The following is a 20,671-nucleotide window of genomic DNA, read 5'->3' as shown; positions in this document are numbered from 1 at the left end:
CAAAAAGAACCGGCTCGGACGGACGATTCCTTTACGAGTCGGACGTCGCTAGTCTGATCCAAATTGGTGTCTCGCTCCGGCAACATGCTGCCCGCTGCTCTCCGCATTTCAGCCGCCGGTGTCAGGAGTTTAGCACGGACGCGACCTTCTTACTCAGGTAACCACTTGTTCTGGTGACTTGAATTTAATTTAGTCGTGTTTGATATTTGCTCAGTGCTCTGATTCCTCATAGCGTTAGCAGGCTGCTAACGCGCGTGCTAGCGTCTCAAGGAGAATTGCAGCTGCTCACCGACGTGAAATCAGCCGTCCGAGTCGCTAGTTGTACCTGCTAATGTTAGTTTTTTGGCTGCCATTTCTGTTTGTTTGACTGGCACAGTTTCTACAAGGACAACGGACTCTCAAAATAGTTTTGCTGTCATTTAACGTTAGCTTGTTAGCCTGTTAGCATGCCCTTGTGATGACCCAGCCATAGAAAAGTCTACTTACAGTCACCAAAGTCAGTACAATCACCATAATCCTGTGCAAAATGTTAACCTGCTACATTAAAATATGACCTGATACGATCAGTTGATTTTCCATCCATACAGTGTCCACATCTTCGTCTTTGAAAAGCAGTGTTAGGCTGTGAGGCGCTTCACTTTACCGCCCCTGAAAGCAGCTTCCTTCCTTAATCTGCTGGTTAGTTTAAGGAAAGCAACTAATTCAGATTCACATTCATTCATTGTGATTTCAGAACATGCTGTGCATGGAAGGGAACGAAATGAAGTATTCAGGTTCTGGTTTAGGTAGCAGTAATAATAAAGTCAAGAAGAAATCACACAATAAATGTAGGTACATATGTAGGGAAAATATCTACATGTAAATGTAAAATGAGCAGAGTGAGGATGGGAATAAGACTGAAAATGTAAAGCTTAGACAAGGTGGCCAGGTGGGCCCGAATTGCATCAATGCCCTGATACGAAGCAATACTAACTACAAGAGCAAATTGTCCAGTGAGGGCAGCAGCTGTACTGTAGAGAATGCAGAATTTTCCATCTTAAAGTGCAGAATTTATCAGACTCAAACTCTGATGTGGAACAGTAGTAATAATAGCTGCAATTGTTCATTGAGGTGCAGAATTTGTCAGTCTGGCAGCATCCAGAAAAAAGCAATTTCTCAGCCTGGTAATTCTGGTTTTAATGCTATGTAGTGTTCTACTGGAAGGGAGGGGTGTAAACAGTGCATTTGCAGGGTAGGTAGAGTCCCACACAATGCAGGAGGCCTTTTTCCTGCACCTGCTGTTGTAAATGTCACCTATGGGGTGGATGGGCTGCTGCCAGTGATCCTCATATTTAGTTCTCATTGACCTCTTTCACAGTGTTCTAACGTTCATTTCCCCTTAAAGTAAATGTGACAGTATTCTGTATCTCTTTCAGCCTCGGTAGCCTCTCGATGCTACTCCCATGCGAAAGCAGAGACAGATGAGGAGTTTGATGCCCGCTGGGTGACTTACTTCAGCAAGCCTGACCTTGATGCCTGGGAGCTGAGAAAAGGTAAAATATAAATGACGTGCTCATCCATTCTCTTGTATGATTTGGCCTTTTTGTGTCGATTGAAATTGCTGCCATCAGTCCTCTAAAACTTGTCATAATACTTGCACTCCCAATACTTCTTCCTAGACGTCTTCTCATAAAGCAAAGGAAGAGGGACAGCTTATGAGACTGTGTTGGTTGTAAGGAATCAAAAGTGGATGCTGTGACTCACTTATACATTATATAACTTTTATTTAGATGTTCTCTATGTATGGAGAACTATTTACAACATATTTCGATCAGGCTGTTTTGGCTGTTGGCGACATTTGTAATGGTCATGTATGGCAGCCACTGAAATTTGTGATACTTCTTAACTAGACCCAATGAAATGTAACATACATGTTTCTGATAGAAAGGAACACTAAAAAGTGATTACATCTTATATTTTTGACGATACCTTGCTCACTTGTTTGTACTCATCAAAATTCATTGATGCCAAGATTCTGATCCCAGCTGATACTGTGTGACATGAGCAGAGTGGACACTGCTGCACTAATGAGCAAACAAGTTTGTATATTTGAGTTTACTCTGTTTGGCTGAAAGGAATAGTGAGGTATAAATGTTAATATTGTGGGTTTTTTTTTTTTTGTAAAATAGTATGTAGAGACACTGTATTGTCCTGCTGTGTACACAGCCTGACTTTAGCTTCAGTGCACAGTGTTAGCAGCACTGCTCAATTTCCTTTTGCTCAATACTCTGTCATTTTGAACTTAACGCCTTTATTTAAAATTGTCCATAGACAGAGTTGCCTCTAGAGTCTGCGTTTCTCGTAGTAAGAGAGAGAGAGAGAGAGAGAGAGAGAGACCTAAGAACATGATTTCCAGAATCACACAGTGTATGTCTGGCTTTAGAGGATGTTCAACTATAGCTCAACCAGCCGAACAAAACACTTCAGATATAAAACTCCACAAGTAGAGTAAAGCTCTTCAGATGTGATTCCTGCCGTTGCCATGTGACAAAGACTGATGTTAAAAGAGACAGGTTTCAGTTTGAAATAATGAAACCTACTTTACTTAAAGCTGTACAGAAGTGTTTTTCTGATGAGGAACAAAGTCCAATCTTCTCCACTGCATTGCTACTAGATCAAATGTAAATAATGTAGCATAGCTACACTTAAAATCAGCTATTAATCAGATGTTAATGATTTAACTGTTAAGATACATTACACTAACAGCTACTTCATTCTAAGTACTCAGTATGTTATCAGACTCAGTGTTGGCGAGTACTAAACAATGTGTACTCATACTTTATCTGGGAAAAAAAAGTAGTATCAGTACATCCCTATTTTAGTGTTGTAATCAAGACCACTACAGGCCAATCTGAGTGAAGGCAGAGTCCAAGTCAAGGCCAAGACTTTGTAGTAGCTGAAAGACAGAGACCAAGAATAGATTAACATTTTTTTTTACAGTATAAAAGTTACAAGAAGAAGGGGGGGGCTATTGTTTGTTTTATAGTTTCATTAATTGTTATTCCTAGTACATGCTATATGTTAATGAATATTATATTTTATAATGCATTCTGTATTATGACATTAAAAATACAATATAAAAGGTTCATTAATTATTGTTATGTAATGTTATGTAATGTCTTAGTTATTACGAGACTTAACTTTGCATTGTAACTATTAGAAGCGAATGATGAAGTTATTCTATGTCCTTTCTTCTTTAGAATGTATTCAGAATCGCCACCTAAAGTCAACAGAATATAATGACCACTGGCCATTATTTTGCTTTTTTTAATGCAAACATTATTCAGCGTAAAATTACATTTGGTTAAATGTCTAAATTTGATGCATATTGGTCAAAACATTTAACTGAGTTTATTAATTGTTCAAACAAAATGGTAGCTTATTATGATCTAGTGTGTTAGAAGGTTTTGTTAATAATCAATAATGGAAATAATGGAAGTTTATAATTATCTCAGATGGAAACATGTCACTTGGCTGGTCTCGAGACCAGTTTGCGAGTTCTCTTTACCCCCAGGCCAAAACAAGACCAAAACTGTTAAATTATTGTCTTGAAACTGGACTTGAGTACTACAGCATTAGTACACCTGGTATTAATGGGTCCTGCAGGAGATTGACTCACTTACAGAAACTCACCCACTGGTCAGTTAAGCAGTGTGGTTAAAGAAAATGATCAATCAAATGACATTTTGCAAAGATGAATATGAATCAGCAGCATTTTTAAATGAAAGATGGCTGTAATTCCCTTCAGAAATTTGCATGCCTTTTAAAATACACACAATATTCATTCTTAATCACATCCAGACATTATGTTTGCATTTGCATCAAAGAGTAAAGGGGTGTATTTTAAGCAAGGTTATTTTTCCTTCAGGCATGAACACTCTGATTGGTTATGACCTGGTCCCTGAGCCTAAGATCCTGGACTCTGCTTTGAGAGCCTGCAGGAGGTTGAATGACTTGGCCAGTGCAATCCGCATTCTAGAGGCTGTCAAGGTGGGTGTCTTCCTTTGCCAACATATACTTGGCTTATATACCTCTAAAAATACAAGGGCCTCTTAGTGTTCCTTTTGTACATCACCCATAAAGACTATGTTCATGTGACATTTAATGTTCAGCATGTTTTTTTTTAATTTATTGTAACTTCTTTTAACTTAAGTTTGAGCAAGTTAACTTAATTTAAAAGAAGTTACAATAAATTACAAAAAAACATGTTGAACATTAAATGTCACATGAACATAGTCTTATTTTATTATTTATTTATTTATTTATTTTTTTGAAACTGCGTGGGTTTCCTCCGGGTTCTCTGGTTTCCTCCCACAGTCCAAAGACATGCAGTCAGGCAGATTGGACATGCTAAATTGCCCCTGGGTGTGAGTGTGTGAGTGTCTGTCTGCCCTGCGATGGACTGGCGACCTGTCCAGGGTGTATCCTGCCTTCTGCCCGATGACAGCTGGGATAGGCTCCAGCACCCCCCCGCGACCCTGAGGGAGAAGTGGCTTAGAAAATGGATGGATGGATGGATGGATGGAGGGTTACACAATTCCGAATGTTACATATGTTAATGTAAATGTAAGCATTGTGACTGCATTTAGCAGATCTTTACAGGAAGAACACTTGCAATAACTAATCGGGTGACTTGCTTGATTTATAATGATTACTCTTAAAATGGGCTTCCTTCTGCCCAAGCCACACATTTAAAGCTCAGTGTATTATTGTAAGGTTTGCGTCTACACGAGTTATTGTCATTTACATTTATAAAAGGTGAGAATTTTGCAACATTTTGCAGCTGCTTGTGCCACAAATGTTTGAATTCTGTCATACAAACTCAATTGCAAATGTGTTGGGTTGGGTAGAAATGCACCAGTGAATTTTAAGTGAACCTTTTTAAGTGTACTTTTTGGTATTGCGCTGATGGAGGAGATTAGTTGGGTTTGCATATAATTCATCCCAAAACAATATTGGCACCATTACTTGATGTTAGCATATGACTGAGGAAAATGTAGGAAACTGAGGTAAATTTGACGTCTCTCCTTCTTTAATTACTGTGTGAGGGTGTGCGCTAGGGCGGGGCGATTAATCGAAAAGTAATCAAAACCGACATTCAGAACCTCTAACTGACGTAATCTTGCCCATGTCTGTTATATAGATATTCTGTTAATCCTTTCCCCACTATGCGTGTTCGTGTAGTGTCCCCATAAAAACTTAAAACCATGCGTGTAGTCATCTGACTCAGTCATGTCTATTCTGCGACATGGAAACTAAGGCTGTGTTCATACAGCAGGTAAAAGTGGCCCAAATCTGATTTACTTTCTAAGTCAGATTTTTTTGTTTGTTTGGCTGTTTACATAATCTTTTAAATGTGATCTGTATGCGACATCAGTCTGAACAGATCAGCTTCTAAACTGACCCGCATGCACAAAAGAACAACGCATCACGTTGCTTCACGTGACTTATCCAGAGGTAAACAATCATGACTGAACAAACATCATTCGCTCCTGGAGCTTTCAGTTTCATCTTCACCACCATCATAGGAACCATCATGAAGCTTCACAGACTGACAGCTGGGCTTATCACCCACAATGTGTTCGAGCTTTGCTTTCAGACTTTTAACTGTTCTACGGCTGCGCTCTGCCTTTTCCTTTGAAATCTCTTCTAACACAGAGATGTTTTGGATAAGTCTCTTCTAATTTTTGTACAAAAATATCGCCCTGAATGTTTATTAGGTCTCAGCAGCACAGAATTATGACTAATCTCGAGTTGGATTGAAATAATTCGCGTGACTTCCAATGTGGCTGTTGAGAGCATTTACATTAAGATATGCAGAGCATGTTTACAGTACAAACCAGTGAACTATGAGGTCCAAAAATAAAGAAATGAAATAATCATTAATTAATCGTAATCGAGGTAAAACATTCAATTTATGGTGATATTGATTTGAGATCATATCGCCCAGCACTAGTGTGGGCACCAAATATAACTCCCATCCACGCAGTCGTAGGATTGTCAATTTTTCCTGCAATTTAATTTGACAGTCTTGGACAGGAAATAGAAGCGCTATTTAATTAAGAAAAAAATTCATTTTTAAACATTTGACCACTTAACAGCTAACTTAAGTTTCTAATTACCTCAAATGGAGACATGTCACCATCACCAGGAGTCCTGCTCTGCACATTTTAGTGTTTTTCCTGATAGTTATTTCACTGAAAAGTTGGATCAGACATGTTAGAAATATGCATGTCAGGGTGAGGATGTACAAAGTGTACTGCTAAATTTGTATTTTGGAAAGTGAACTTGTGTCAATGTTGTCTTTATGTGACATGAATCATGCATTGTGTTTCTTTAGTACTGTAGACAATATTTCTAACTTTTTCTGTACATTGTGTAATGCATTAATGATCTTTTCAGGACAAATCAGGGCCACATAAAGATATCTACCCATTTGTGATCCAAGAGCTTCGCCCCACACTTACTGAGCTGGGTATCTCTACCCCAGAGGAACTGGGGATTGATAAGGCCTAAACACCCTCATTCAGGAAATGTGAGTTTCACTGCACTGCTTCTTTTCACTAGAAAGCTAAGCCATGTACCTCATTCAGCTTGCTTAATGGTAATGCATAGTATGTATGCTGTAACAGCAGTTACACTAAGCCTTTCCTGTAATTGTAAAGACTTGAGTATATAGACAGGTGTCTAGTTAATACATTGTAAAATTTGATTGAGCGTACATCAAAAAAGTTTTAATATAACAAATAAATTGACAGTAGAGACCATCACAAATTTAACAACATTCCTGTCCTGGTAGTGTGCACAAATTGCAGTTAACAAAAGACAGGTATACAGAAGATCTTATGTTTTGGATGTCTCTGTCCATTTCTGAGCAAATGAGCCTGTCCAGATCCAGGTAGCGCACTGCAAGATGAAGAAAATGCAAGTGTCAATCAAAATGCGGTAAATTAAGGAAATACTCTGTCTTAACAAATTTCAATGGTGATCCTTTGAATATCTGTTGACAATCTAGCTATAGCAACCACACTATGAAGGATACAAAAACAAATAAAATGCAGTAACATTACTGCTCAGACACTTGGCAAAGTTGTTGAATAATCCTCAAATATCATGGGCAGCATTAACTTGAACAGCAGCCTTGTTATAATGGTCATCAGAGAGGGGGCTGCAGTGGACGAACACCAGAGTTTAGTCAAGCTGCCTATTTATATTTAATGCATTATATTGCGCTATTATACCTAGCTGAAGTTCCACATATCATGTTCAGTTATATGGAGGGAGTCATAAATAAGGTTCTTCAAAGCCAAGCCAAGACATCTTTTGTTATAAGACTGAAATTATGCAAGACTGACAGATGTCCAGTACTTTTTTTTTTTTCTTGAGCCTTGTGCTCGACAACTAAAAATGAGCAGCTTTCATTGATGTTTCATGCATATTAAAATCTGAAACTGTGTATGATCTGTTGTAAAATTTAATACATTTATGTGCTTAAATGTTTTAGTAGAACATCTACTTTCTCTGTAATACAGATTTTTTTTATACAGCCAAATTAAGCATAAAAAAAAAAAAATGCATCAATTGGATTGCTCATTAGTCATTAGATTGGTCAATTTGACACTGAGGCTATCTAGAGCAGTGGTTCTGAAACTTTTTTTTTTTTTTTTTTTTGCTTTATCCCTCGATATTTCAAGCAAAAATCTGGACCACCTGGGGGTCCTTGTGGACTGGTCTGAAAACCTCTGAGAATTGTGAAGCTTCAATGCAGTTCATATTTGAACAGCTTAATGTTACAATCATCCTAGGCTTACTGATACTGAATAAACTACTGCACAGATTGCCATACTTTAAACACATAAATTGCTTATAGCGTGAAAATTCCAAATACTGTTTAGTTGATTATCAACAGAATCTTAACAAATGTGTGTTTCTGCATTGAGTTGTCTTATTTGTATCAGGCTCTTAATATCTTCCTTGTCTTCCTTTTAGGTCTCCTGATTTATCTGAGGAGGTTGTTTAAAGCACTTTCTGCCATGTTCTTTACTTTCCAATGTTCATAAAGCCCTGTGCTGTCCTGTCATGTATAAAAATAATGGACCTAATAAACAGAGCAATATCTGACTGGTGTGTTCTTTTCTTAAACATCCTTTTAAAATACTCAATTTAATAGGGGAGAAATTTAGCCTGCATTTCATGGATATTATGGGCTAGTGCCCATGTGGCTAGGTCACTGGTATATCATCAAAGTGAAAAGCCAGTAGATGTTTAATTAAAAAAAAAAAGATAATGGTAATGACCTGACCTGTTCTATCTAAGGTGTGTTCTGTCAGTTTAACATGGTTTATTGTAAGAGTGCATGTCAGGTTATCAGTACTTTATTTTTTTATTTTTTTTTTAAATAAAAACCCCACCGGGAATGTACTGGGTTATTTTAAAGTTAAATGCCCCCAAAAGCTGATCCAACACCTGGTCCAACTACTGATTAACAAGCCCTTCCTGGGTAGAACTGGATATGTTATGTTGGGAACCTATGCCATAGATAATGAAGTTTGAAAACAGCTCGTTTCGTATGACTATATATCGAGATTTCAGTCCATTTCGTAATAGGTAAGAAGTCAGTAAATATACTGTCAGACTAGAGCCCATTCTTTTGTCTATCATTTTTGTACTAGTAATACTTTTTTCAATTCTTGAAATTATAAAAGTATACTAATTACTAACTAATATACTAATACTAAGTATACCATGTTTTCCCTAGTAAATAATTCCCAGAATGAATGGCTAGTTTGTTACAGTTCTTTGAACAATAAGAACATTTCATCTGTATAGCTTTTTTGTAATGCTTTATTTGCCATAGAGCATAATGTAAACAGAAGAAAACAAAGCAACAAGGTATGCTGAACCAAAACGAGTTGAATCAATAAAGCTCTTAAGAGAGAATCATGAAACTTGTTCATGCCACATTCTTTTTGTTTCCAATAGGTTAAACTTAATAAAGAGTAATAATGCATTAACGGAGCACAAAGTGTGTTTTCTGTTGAGTGTTAACTTTTCACTTAGTAAATCAACAAAAAATGTGAACAGGCGTGCCTTTGTACGTGCCAAACCTTTGTACACAGTGTATGTCTGTGGTATTTTTTTAATGTTTTATTTTTGTTTTATTGCCATCAGTTTATCCAAGAATATCCAACAAAAGCTACTGACATGCACACAAATTCCTTGAAATTATAAGGAATCCAAAAGCTAGCAAATTTCTATCTCCCTTTAAGGATTATCGACATGAATAGCTAAGTGATTTAGTTTCCAACTAAATGCAACTGCTTGTGACAGTAGCAAAAACAGCAGCCTTGTTTTCTTTATTCACTCCACGAATTTGCAAGTGACTGCTCGCTGCACTGGTACATTAGTAGTAATACAGTGGTAATTTGATATAATGTACACTCCATGGTTGTCATCCATTTATTAAATGTACTTTTATCATCTTTCTCTTTCCTACTGACTGCACTGAACATTCCACTAAACATTGGGACAACATATGCATTTCATCACCTTCCATTCCAATGAAAAGCCATGACAATCCCAAACCATACAAAGACATGCAACAACTTGAACTTATTCTATCCAAGCCTATGAAAAATAACAGTCAACATCTGTGCCTGTGACTATGTTTATGATCAGTAAACTAATTAATCAGTGCTGGTGTGAATAAATCAGGCCTAGTTTAGTGTATGGGACTGAAACATAGGGAACTTGATTGAGAGGTTTTTGGCAGATAAAAGTCACATGCAATTTGCAAGGAGTGGGTTAAAGTAGATAAAGCCTTTCTTTGCTGACCAGTGTGAATAGAATGTCCAGTTAGGTAGACAATACATCAGTTATATATTTATATATCATTGATATATATCACTTTGCAAGTTAGGTTAGGATGTTAGAAAAATAACTACAGTTCTAAAGGAAAATTTTAAAATAAACAATAAATATTTAGACTGAGGGGGATGAACTTCTTAACACAGCATCAAAACTTGTCATTTAAATGCTGATCTGAATATAGTGTTTGAATGGAAAGATCATAAAACCATGTGAATATGCTGGACTTCACCAGCCTTAGACTACATAATGATGGTACTACAAGTGTAATGTGCTGACATATTAGTTATACTGCTTTTCTGTGTAGTTCAACTTAGAAAAGTTTGGCATGTTCTTTGGCAACTTGGTAAAAGGTTCAGTATTATAAGAATAAAAAGTCATGCAAAGATCCTGTATACCGCAAAGCAATCATCAGAATATTTCTTAGTTAAATGTTTCTCTTGTGGCCACTGCTCACAGCTTGACCATCTCAAACCTAGTGGTGTTGGTTGGCACTTCAAAAAGATATGTCCATTGACTACTGGGAAATGTGCAATTCTTTTTTCCAGTTCTGAAAAACAAAGAGAGAAGCCAGATGAATATAAACAATTGGTTTGATATGAGCATTGTTATGTATTTGCTGTAGAACAACCAAAAAATATTTTGTATGCTTACCATAACAAAACCAACCATTGTGAATGAACACATTACCAAAGATATTAAGCACGGATACTGAAAGTGTTTCAGCTAGCGTGGTATCAAAATCACTTAAAACTGTCATAGTGTACACAAAAAAAACATAACATTACTTACTTCAATCACACCGAGGATGTTAATAGTGACATCACCTTCAAGGCCAAGTGCAGACACTTTCTCCAAGGGTATGCGGTGCTTGAACAGGCAGTGTTGAAAACCATTTACATATACCTGAACAAATATATCAAATCTGTTTATGATACATGTATTCCTGTTTGCTTAATAAATTGTTTTTCCTCAAGTTAATGCAAAAAACACACCTCATAGCCCTCAGGTTTAATCACATAAAACATGGTGAAGGGTTTTCCTTTTGTGAACGGTTTGTCTGAAGCAGTTTCCTCACTCTCCCATCTACCATTACTGAAGCTGTTCAGGGCCACTCTGTCACCGATGCGGGGGTTGAAATGAAAGGCAGTGTCATCACCTGGAGCCTGTCCTGTCTTGAGATTGATGCTAAACCTTTGAACAACATGCGGAGGTAAAACATATGACTGCAAAATGCAGCAGTAACAAACAGGGCACAGCTACAATAGATTATGAACATACATAAATGAAATCAAATAAAAAAAACTCCATTCAACAAATGGTATTTTGGTATTTGTTATATTTCAAATATTGAACAGTTTTGTGGTTTGTAATTGTTTCTTGTTATTGTTTTTGCGGTTGCAGTTAATCAAGCCTGATATTTAGGCATGCTGCAGCCACCTCAGCACCCCTACTTCTTACGTGACTGTAAAATGCAGTATTAACTGAAACAGGGCACAGCTACAGTAGATTATGAACATATATAACTGAAATGAAATAAAAATACAAACTCCAATCTACAAATAGTGCATTTTGGTATTTGTATATTTAAAATATTCAAATTTTTTGTCATTAGTTATTTTTTCTCGTTATTGTTTTTGTGGTTGCAGTTAATCAAGCTTGATATATAGCGACGCTGCAGCCGCCTCAGCATCTCTACTCCCCACATCATTGATCTGCAAAGTAGTTAATGTGAACACTGAGACAGCATACTTATCAGCCTTTTGTGGAACAGTCCCTTGGAAATATAAAGCCATTCCTGGTCTTATCCCACCGGAGATTGCACCCATATAGGGAATTTTCTGTTGTGAGAAGAAAAAAAAATCCACAAAATTACAGCTTATTTACTTCCACATATAACTGCACCAGCCACAAAATGTTTTTTTTTACACATTTGTCCTGGATTTCAATTCCATTAAAGGTGCTGTTTAACTTACAGGGTTGCTGACTGGATGAGAAATCTCAGCGCTTGTGGTGGTCTCGTATTCCTTGAAGAAAGAAGAAGTGCTCCAGTTCTGAGGGATAACAATACAATCATGATTTCAGAATGTGACACTTCTAATTGGATAGGACTCACGCTCCAGGATGAGTTTCCAAAACCTGAAATTTTTTGCTGCTCCATAAAGAAGGAAGAACTACTCCATTTCTGGTGGGAAGATTAATATACCAAACATTTTATTGAATGAACTACCCAAATAGGAAAATATAACTTGCAGAACACACATTAAGTACAAGAAGCTGTTTTACTTACATCAGTGTAACAAAGGATATGCATGGAAACATCTCCACTTTAATATGAAGACCATTTCAACAAAAAAAATGTCCAGTTATAGGACTGTTTGCTGATGAATTTTCAAACTAAAAAGTGTTTCAGCTAGCGTGGTATCAAATTCACTGAAAACTGTCATAGTGTACACAAAAATCCATAACATTACTTACTTCAATCACACCGAGCATGTTAAAAGTGACATCACCATCAAGGTCAAGTGTAGTGACTTTCTCCAAGGGTATGCGGTGCTTGAACATGCAGAGTTTCAATTTATTGACATATACCTGCATGAAAATTACAAATCTATTTAATTATTTAGGCAATGCTTTTTATTCAGTTTTTGTGATCTATAACTTTATACGAAAAACACACCTCATAGCCCTCAGGTTTAATCACATAAATGATGGTGAAGGGTGCTCCTTTTGTGAACGGTTTGTCTGAGGCTGATTCCTCACTCTCCCATTTAAGATTCCTGAAGCTGTTCAGGACCACTCTCTGACCAATGCAGGGCTTGAAACGAAAGGCAATGTCATCACCTCGAAACTGTCCGGTCTTGAGACTGATCATAAATCTGTGAACAACATAAGGAGATAAGAATAATGAATCTTATAAGCGTTACTAAAAGTACTGTAACTGGACTTCAGTTATAAGCAGTGATGGTAAAGACTTCATGTCCAGAATACAAACTTTTTAGAGTTTATATCCTAAAAGCTGCAGAATAAGTGTACTTTGCAGCAGGGGCATCTTTCTAGTTGGGAGTGCTTCATATATTTGGCATTGCATAAATGAGGTATACCATGACATCGTACTAAATATGTGTTTCTTTTCCCCAGGTGTTTGAATAATTAACATAAAACTAAGCATACAGTGGTGATACAACTGACAAAGGAACCGCTGAGATGCACACTCTTTTGTCCCTGCTCTGTTTTGCAGGACAAATTTTACGCAAATAAGCATAGCGAAGACCAATCAGGTTGTTTATTTGCTAAATCCACTTGTGCCATGTACATAGTCGAGGTGGCATCTAGAGCAAAAGTATTACTTTGGCAGAAAAAAAAGAATTGGTAATGGGAGATGACTGCTTTGCCTGAAAAAGTTTGTAAAACAACATTATGTTGCGGTACAGAAATAACCTACAACTCCTGTTATTGTTTCATCAACACACTCCAAAGTTGGCCAACAGGTGGTAAGGGAAGCGAGTCCATTCCCTCAAAAATGCAGCGCTAATGGAAAAAGTGCACAACTACAGCAGATTTTGAACATATATAAAAATTCTAAACCTACCATAGTACATTTGGATATGTGTTATGTTCAAAATATTTAAAAGTTCTATTGTTTGTTTTTCTTCCTGTTATTGTGTTTGTGGTTGCAGTTAATCAAGCTTAATCTAGCGACGCGGCAGCCGCCTCAGCATCTCTACTCAACATATCATTGATCTTCAAAGTAGTTAATGTGAACACTGAGACAGCATACATATCAGCCTTTTGTGGAACAGTCCCTTGGAAATATAAAGCCATTCCTGGTCTTATCCCACCGGAGATTGCACCCATATAGGGAAGGTTCTGTTATGAGAAGAAAAAAAATCCACAAAATTACAGATTCATTACTTCCACATATAACTGCACCAGCCACCAAATGTATTTGCTTTTTTTACACATTTGTCCTGGTTTTTAATTCCATTAAAGGTGCTGTTTAACTTACAGGCTTGATGACTGGATGAGAAATCTCAGAGTTTGTGGTGGTCTCGTGCCCCTGGAAGAAAGAAGAAGTGCTCCAGTTTTGAGCGAAAACAATACAACTATGATTTCAGAAGTAATCTAAATACATTTCCTCAAAGGTTTTATTTTATATTATAGAACATTTTATTGCAATAAACTTTGTCAAAAAAGTTAAAATGTTTAAAATGTTTTTCACACATTTTGCCTGGTTTTCAAGTACATTAAAGGTGCTGTTGAAATTACAGGGTTAGTGACTGGAAATGCAATCTCTGAGTGTGTAGCTGTCAAGTGTTCCGTAAAGAAGGAAGAAGAGCTCCAATTCTGAAGCAAGGTGAAACCATCAAAAATAAGCCTTACACTCAAAGCTAGATGTTGCTCATTGTCCAATTTTGCTATAGGAAAACTACTACAAAAAACACAAAAAATCACTTACTTCAATGACACGAAAGGCCTTTTGCTTGTAGCTAGCATATTCATAACTTCACATAAAAACACACCTCATAACCCTCAGGTTTTATGATCATACTCACAAGGTTCCCATCGCCTTGGTGGGAGTGGTCCTTGCTGCTCTGGCCAGACTCGGCACGCTCACCATCGTTCATTGTAGAACAAATGAGGAATGAGGAGGAAGCAGGAAGCAAGAAGGGCTGGTACACTCAAGTACAAGATTCTGTAAGCGCAGAATGAGTCTCGCAATATGAGTGCTTGGTTTTATAGGGTACTCAAGGGTGGAGGAGCTTCTAACCCCAGGCTGATTAAACCACATTTTCTTCCACATCTTTTTTAAAAACTTTTGCATATTTCTTGAAACAGATTGTATGTTTTGCAAACTATATGTACATTTGGCAAAATTACCCGTATGACCTGCAGCACAACATCACAGATCAGCAGCGAAAGGTCACATCTCCCCCATACACTTTATGTATGCTTCAAAACAAAATGTGTGTTTTATACAAATTGTCAGTTCCCTCAAAATGCCCAAAAAAAGTCTCTTGAGCTGTGTTTCACATGGTGTTTTGAGAATGTCACCTCGGTTTCAAAGAAATGAGCCAAACCAATTGAAAAAAAAAGATCAACTTTAATTTAAATCAACTTTAATTTGTTCAAAATGTGCACCACCATGCCACCATGCTCAGGACATGCCCCCTCCTTCTACCTAACCATTAGAGCACTCTCAGTCCCCTTTTGGCATGCATAGGCTTGCAGGTAACACTATTCAACCTATGTTTCTGTATTTTGCTAGCCAGCATGGTCAAACAGTTTTCATCCTTATCCTTCTTTTCTTAAAAAAAAAAGGTTTTGTCTATTTATTCTTTTAAATTTTTATTTTTTAACTTTTTCTTCACCTGCTTTTTTTTTTATTAGCCAGCATATATTATTATTGACCAGCTTATTTTGCTAGCCAGCATGGTCAAACAGTTTTCAAATAATATTCATATATACATACATGTAACAAAACAAAGAAAGAAGCAAATGGAAGGGAAGAACAGGAGAAGAAAAAGCAGGTGAAGAAAAAGGTTAAATTAAAAAATTAAAAGAATGAATAGACAAAACCTTATATTTTCAGACTTAACTGTTTTTTTCTATGTTTCAAATTTAATTTAATAAAATAACTTCAAATAAAACATTTGATAGTATATACGTATTTTGTGTATTTGAAGATTTTCTATAACAGCTTTCAACATTAAGGATTGCAGTATACACTACAGGGCTATTTTTTTTCAGGTAACTCGTTCAAGAGTATTTAGTAACAGTCATTTATAGTGGGTTACATATCTTCAACAAATCCTTTCTTATGGCCTGATCTGAATCAGCCTACGGCAAAGTTGTCACTTTGCTATCCAAATGCACTTTTGATGTCCCAGTCACGAACTGTTGCTGGTGCTGTCAGCTGAATGCAAACGAAGTCCAAGCTCTAGGGCATCCATAGGCATGTAAGACTTACTAGGCATATTGGAAATAACATAATAAAACAGCAGTAGGTTTACACAAAAATGCATAAATTCTAGCCATATTTCTGGTGTTTTCTGCAACTCAAGTTTTGCAAACCTGCTTCCCACTTCACAAACACTGGAGCCTATCTCAGCAGTCATTGGGTGGAAGGCAGGATACACCCTGTATGGATGTAGCAGAGAGAGAGAGAGTCACCTAAGAACATGATTTCCAGAATCACACAGTGTATGTCTGGCTTTAGAGGATGTTCAGCTATAGCTAAACCAGCCGAACAAAACACTTCAGACATAAAACTCCACAAGTAGAGTAAAGCTCTTCAGATGTGATTCCTGCCGTTGCCATGTGACAAAGACTGATGTTAAAAGAGACAGGTTTCAGTTTGAAATAATGAAACCTACTTTACTTAAAGCTGTACAGAAGTGTTTTTCTGATGAGGAACAAAGTCCAATCTTCTCCACTGCATTGCTACTAGATCAAACATAAATAATGTAGCATTGCTACACTTAAAATCAGCTATTAATCAGATGTTAATGATTTAACTGTTAAGATACATTACACTAACAGCTACTTCATTCTAAGTACTCAGTATGTTATCACACTCAGTGTTGGCGAGTACTAAACAATGTGTACTCATACTTTATCTGGGAAAAAAAGTAGTATCAGTACATCCCTATTTTAGTGTTGTAATCAAGACCACTACAGGCCAATCTGAGTGAAGGCAGAGACACAGAGTCCAAGTCAAGGCCAAGACTTTGTAGTAGCTGAAAGACAGAGACCAAGAATAGATTAACATTTTTTTTTACAGTATAAAAGTTACAAGAAGAAAGGGGGGGGGGGGGGGTATTGTTTGTTTTATAGTTTCATTCATTGTTATTCCTAGAACATGCTATATGTTAATGAATATTATATTTTATAATGCATTCTGTATTATGACATTAAAAATACAATATAAAAGGTTCATTAATTATTGTTATGTAATGTTATGTAATGTCTTAGTTATTACGAGACTTAACTTTGCATTGTAACTATTAGAAGCGAATGATGAAGTTATTCTATGTCCTTTCTTCTTTAGAATGTATTCAGAATCGCCACCTAAAGTCAACAGAATATAATGACCACTGGCCATTATTTTGCTTTTTTTAATGCAAACATTATTCAGCGTAAAATTACATTTGGTTAAATGTCTAAATTTGATGCATATTGGTCAAAACATATTTAACTGAGTTTATTAATTGTTCAAACAAAATGGTAGCTTATTATGATCTAGTGTGTTAGAAGGTTTTGTTAATAATCAATAATGGAAATAATGGAAGTTTATAATTATCTCAGATGGAAACATGTCACTTGGCTGGTCTCGAGACCAGTTTGCGAGTTCTCTTTATCCCGAGGCCAAAACAAGACCAAAACTGTTAAATTATTGTCTTGAAACTGGACTTGAGTACTACAGCATTAGTACACCTGGTATTAATGGGTCCTGCAGGAGATTGACTCACTTACAGAAACTCACCCACTGGTCAGTTAAGCAGTGTGGTTAAAGAAAATGATCAATCAAATGACATTTTGCAAAGATGAATATGAATCAGCAGCATTTTTAAATGAAAGATGGCTGTAATTCCCTTCAGAAATTTGCATGCCTTTTAAAATACACACAATATTCATTCTTAATCACATCCAGACATTATGTTTGCATTTGCATCAAAGAGTAAAGGGGTGTATTTTAAGCAAGGTTATTTTTCCTTCAGGCATGAACACTCTGATTGGTTATGACCTGGTCCCTGAGCCTAAGATCCTGGACTCTGCTTTGAGAGCCTGCAGGAGGTTGAATGACTTGGCCAGTGCAATCCGCATTCTAGAGGCTGTCAAGGTGGGTGTCTTCCTTTGCCAACATATACTTGGCTTATATACCTCTAAAAATACAAGGGCCTCTTAGTGTTCCTTTTGTACAGCACCCATAAAGACTATGTTCATGTGACATTTAATGTTCAGCATGTTTTTATTGTAACTTCTTTTAACTTAAGTTTGAGCAAGTTAACTTAAGTTAAAAGAAGTTACAATAAATTACAAAAAGACATGTTGAACATTAAATGTCACATGAACATAGTCTTTTTTTTTTGTTTGTTTGTTTTTTTGAAACTGCGTGGGTTTCCTCCGGGTTCTCTGGTTTCCTCCCACAGTCCAAAGACATGCAGTCAGGCAGATTGGACATGCTAAATTGCCCCTGGGTGTGAGTGTGTGAGTGTCTGTCTGCCCTGCGATGGACTGGCGACCTGTCCAGGGTGTATCCTGCCTTCTGCCCGATGACAGCTGGGATAGGCTCCAGCACCCCCCCGCGACCCTGAGGGAGAAGTGGCTTAGAAAATGGATGGATGGATGGATGGATGGAGGGTTACACAATTCCGAATGTTATATATGTTAATGTAAATGTAAGCATTGTGACTGCATTTAGCAGATCTTTACAGGAAGAACACTTGCAATAACTAATCGGGTGACTTGCTTGATTTATAATGATTACTCTTAAAATGGGCTTCCTTCTGCCCAAGCCACACATTTAAAGCTCAGTGTATTATTGTAAGGTTTGCGTCTACACAAGTTATTGTCATTTACATTTATAAAAGGTGAGAATTTTGCAACATTTTGCAGCTGCTTGTGCCACAAATGTTTGAATTCTGTCATACAAACTCAATTGCAAATGTGTTGGGTTGGGTAGAAATGCACCAGTGAATTTTAAGTGAACCTTTTTAAGTGTACTTTTTGGTATTGCGCTGATGGAGGAGATTAGTTGGGTTTGCATATAATTCATCCCAAAACAATATTGGCACCATTACTTGATGTTAGCATATGACTGAGGAAAATGTAGGAAACTGAGGTAAATTTGACGTCTCTCCTTCTTTAATTACTGTGTGAGGGTGTGGGCTAGGGCGGGGCGATTAATCGAAAAGTAATCAAAACCGACATTCAGAACCTCTAACTGACGTAATCTTGCCCATGTCTGTTATATAGATATTCTGTTAATCCTTTCCCCACTATGCGTGTTCGTGTAGTGTCCCCATAAAAACTTAAAACCATGCGTGTAGTCATCTGACTCAGTCATGTCTATTCTGCGACATGGAAACTAAGGCTGTGTTCATACAGCAGGTAAAAGTGGCCCAAATCTGATTTACTTTCTAAGTCAGATTTTTTTGTTTGTTTGGCTGTTTACATAATCTTTTAAATGTGATCTGTATGCGACATCAGTCTGAACAGATCAGCTTCTAAACTGACCCGCATGCACAAAAGAACAACGCATCACGTTGCTTCACGTGACTTATCCAGAGGTAAACAATCATGACTGAACAAACATCAGTCGCTCCTGGAGCTTTCAGTTTCATCTTCACCACCATCATAGGAACCATCATGACTGACACAGACTGACAGCTGGGCTTATCACCCACAATGTGTTCGAGCTTTGCTTTCAGACTTTTAACTGTTCTACGGCTGCGCTCGGCCTTTTCCTTTGAAAGCTCTTCTAACACAGATGTTTTGGATAAGTCTCTTCTAATTTTTGTACAAAAATATTGCCCTGAATGTTTATTAGGTCTCAGCAGCACAGAATTATGACTAATCTCGAGTTGGATTGAAATAAATCATGGCACGTCCGATGTGGCTGTTGAGAGCATTTACATTAAGATATGCAGAGCATGTTTACAGTACAAACCAGTGAACTATGAGGTCAAAAAATAAAGAAATGAAATAATCATTCATTAATCGTAATCGAGGTAAAACATTCAATTTATGGTGATATTGATTTGAGATCATATCGCCCAGCACGAGTGTGGGCACCAAATATAACTCCCATCCACGCAGTTGTAGGATTGTCTATTTTTCCTGCAATTTTATTTGACAGTCTTGGACAGGAAATAGAAGCGCTATTTAATTAAGAAAAAAAATCATTTTTAAACATTTGACCACTTAACAGCTAACTTAAGTTTCTAATTACCTCAAATGGAGACATGTCACCATCACCAGGAGTCCTGCTCTGCACATTTTAGTGTTTTTCCTGATAGTTATTTCACTGAAAAGTTGGATCAGACATGTTAGAAATATGCATGTCAGGGTGAGGATGTACAAAGTGTGCTGCTAAATTTGTATTTTGGAAAGTGAACTTGTGTCCATGTTGACATGTGTCATGAATCATGCGTTGTGTTTCTTTAGTACTGTAGACAATATTTCTAACTTTTTCTGTACATTGTGTAATGCATTAATGATCTTTTCAGGACAAATCAGGGCCACATAAAGATATCTACCCATTTGTGATCCAAGAGCTTCGCCCCACTCTTACTGAGCTGGGGATCTCTACCCCAGAGGAACTGGAGATTGATAAGGCCTAAACACCCTCATTCAGGAAATGTGAGTTTCACTGCACTGCTTCTTTTCACTAGAAAGCTAAGCCATGTACCTCATTCAGCTTGCTTAATGGTAATGCATAGTATGTATGCTGTAACAGCAGTTTCACTAAGCCTTTCCTGTAATTGTAAAGACTTGAGTATATAGACAGGTTTCTAGTTAATACATTGTAAAATTTGGTTGAGCGTACATCAAAAATTTTTTAATATAACAAATAAATTGACAGTAGAGACCATCACAAATTTAACAACATTCCTGTCCTGGTAGTGTGCACAAATTGCAGTTAACAAAAGACAGGTATACAGAAGATCTTATGTTTTGGATGTCTCTGTCCATTTCTGAGCAAATGAGCCTGTCCAGATCCAGGTAGCGCACTGCAAGATGAAGAAAATGCAAGTGTCAA

At 37.1% G+C, this 20,671-nt stretch overlaps 3 protein-coding genes across 3 annotated transcripts; 2 read left to right on the top strand and 1 right to left on the bottom strand.

Annotated features, from left to right (window-relative positions):
- On the top strand, positions 1–8,160 carry LOC108432642 (cytochrome c oxidase subunit 5A, mitochondrial-like). The gene is made up of 5 exons (XM_037539727.1): positions 1–157; positions 1,416–1,532; positions 3,908–4,029; positions 6,442–6,574; positions 8,029–8,160. Exons 1-4 carry the CDS (start codon positions 85–87, stop codon positions 6,553–6,555), a joined length of 426 nt encoding a protein of 141 aa, XP_037395624.1. The 5' UTR covers positions 1–84; the 3' UTR covers positions 6,556–6,574; positions 8,029–8,160.
- A 2,263-nt stretch (positions 8,161–10,423) lies between these two features.
- LOC108416491 (galectin-6-like) lies at positions 10,424–14,527 on the bottom strand. Its single transcript, XM_037540199.1, has 8 exons — positions 14,463–14,527; positions 12,587–12,785; positions 12,385–12,498; positions 11,883–11,960; positions 11,659–11,747; positions 10,902–11,100; positions 10,699–10,812; positions 10,424–10,456 (listed from the first exon to the last, which is right to left on the bottom strand). The coding sequence occupies exons 1-8, from the start codon at positions 14,525–14,527 to the stop codon at positions 10,424–10,426; spliced, it is 891 nt and encodes a 296-aa protein (XP_037396096.1).
- Positions 14,528–17,600: 3,073 nt separating this feature from the next.
- Positions 17,601–20,276, top strand: LOC119263687 (cytochrome c oxidase subunit 5A, mitochondrial-like). Its single transcript, XM_037539907.1, has 2 exons — positions 17,601–17,749; positions 20,139–20,276. Exons 1-2 carry the CDS (start codon positions 17,630–17,632, stop codon positions 20,250–20,252), a joined length of 234 nt encoding a protein of 77 aa, XP_037395804.1. The 5' UTR covers positions 17,601–17,629; the 3' UTR covers positions 20,253–20,276.
- Positions 20,277–20,671: the final 395 nt, after the last annotated feature.

Source organism: Pygocentrus nattereri, chromosome 7 (assembly GCF_015220715.1).
Source record: "Pygocentrus nattereri isolate fPygNat1 chromosome 7, fPygNat1.pri, whole genome shotgun sequence".
Classification (NCBI taxonomy): domain Eukaryota; kingdom Metazoa; phylum Chordata; class Actinopteri; order Characiformes; family Serrasalmidae; genus Pygocentrus; species Pygocentrus nattereri.
The sequence above is the reverse complement of the archived record's forward strand: the minus strand, read 5'-3'. Positions and strand labels throughout refer to the sequence as shown.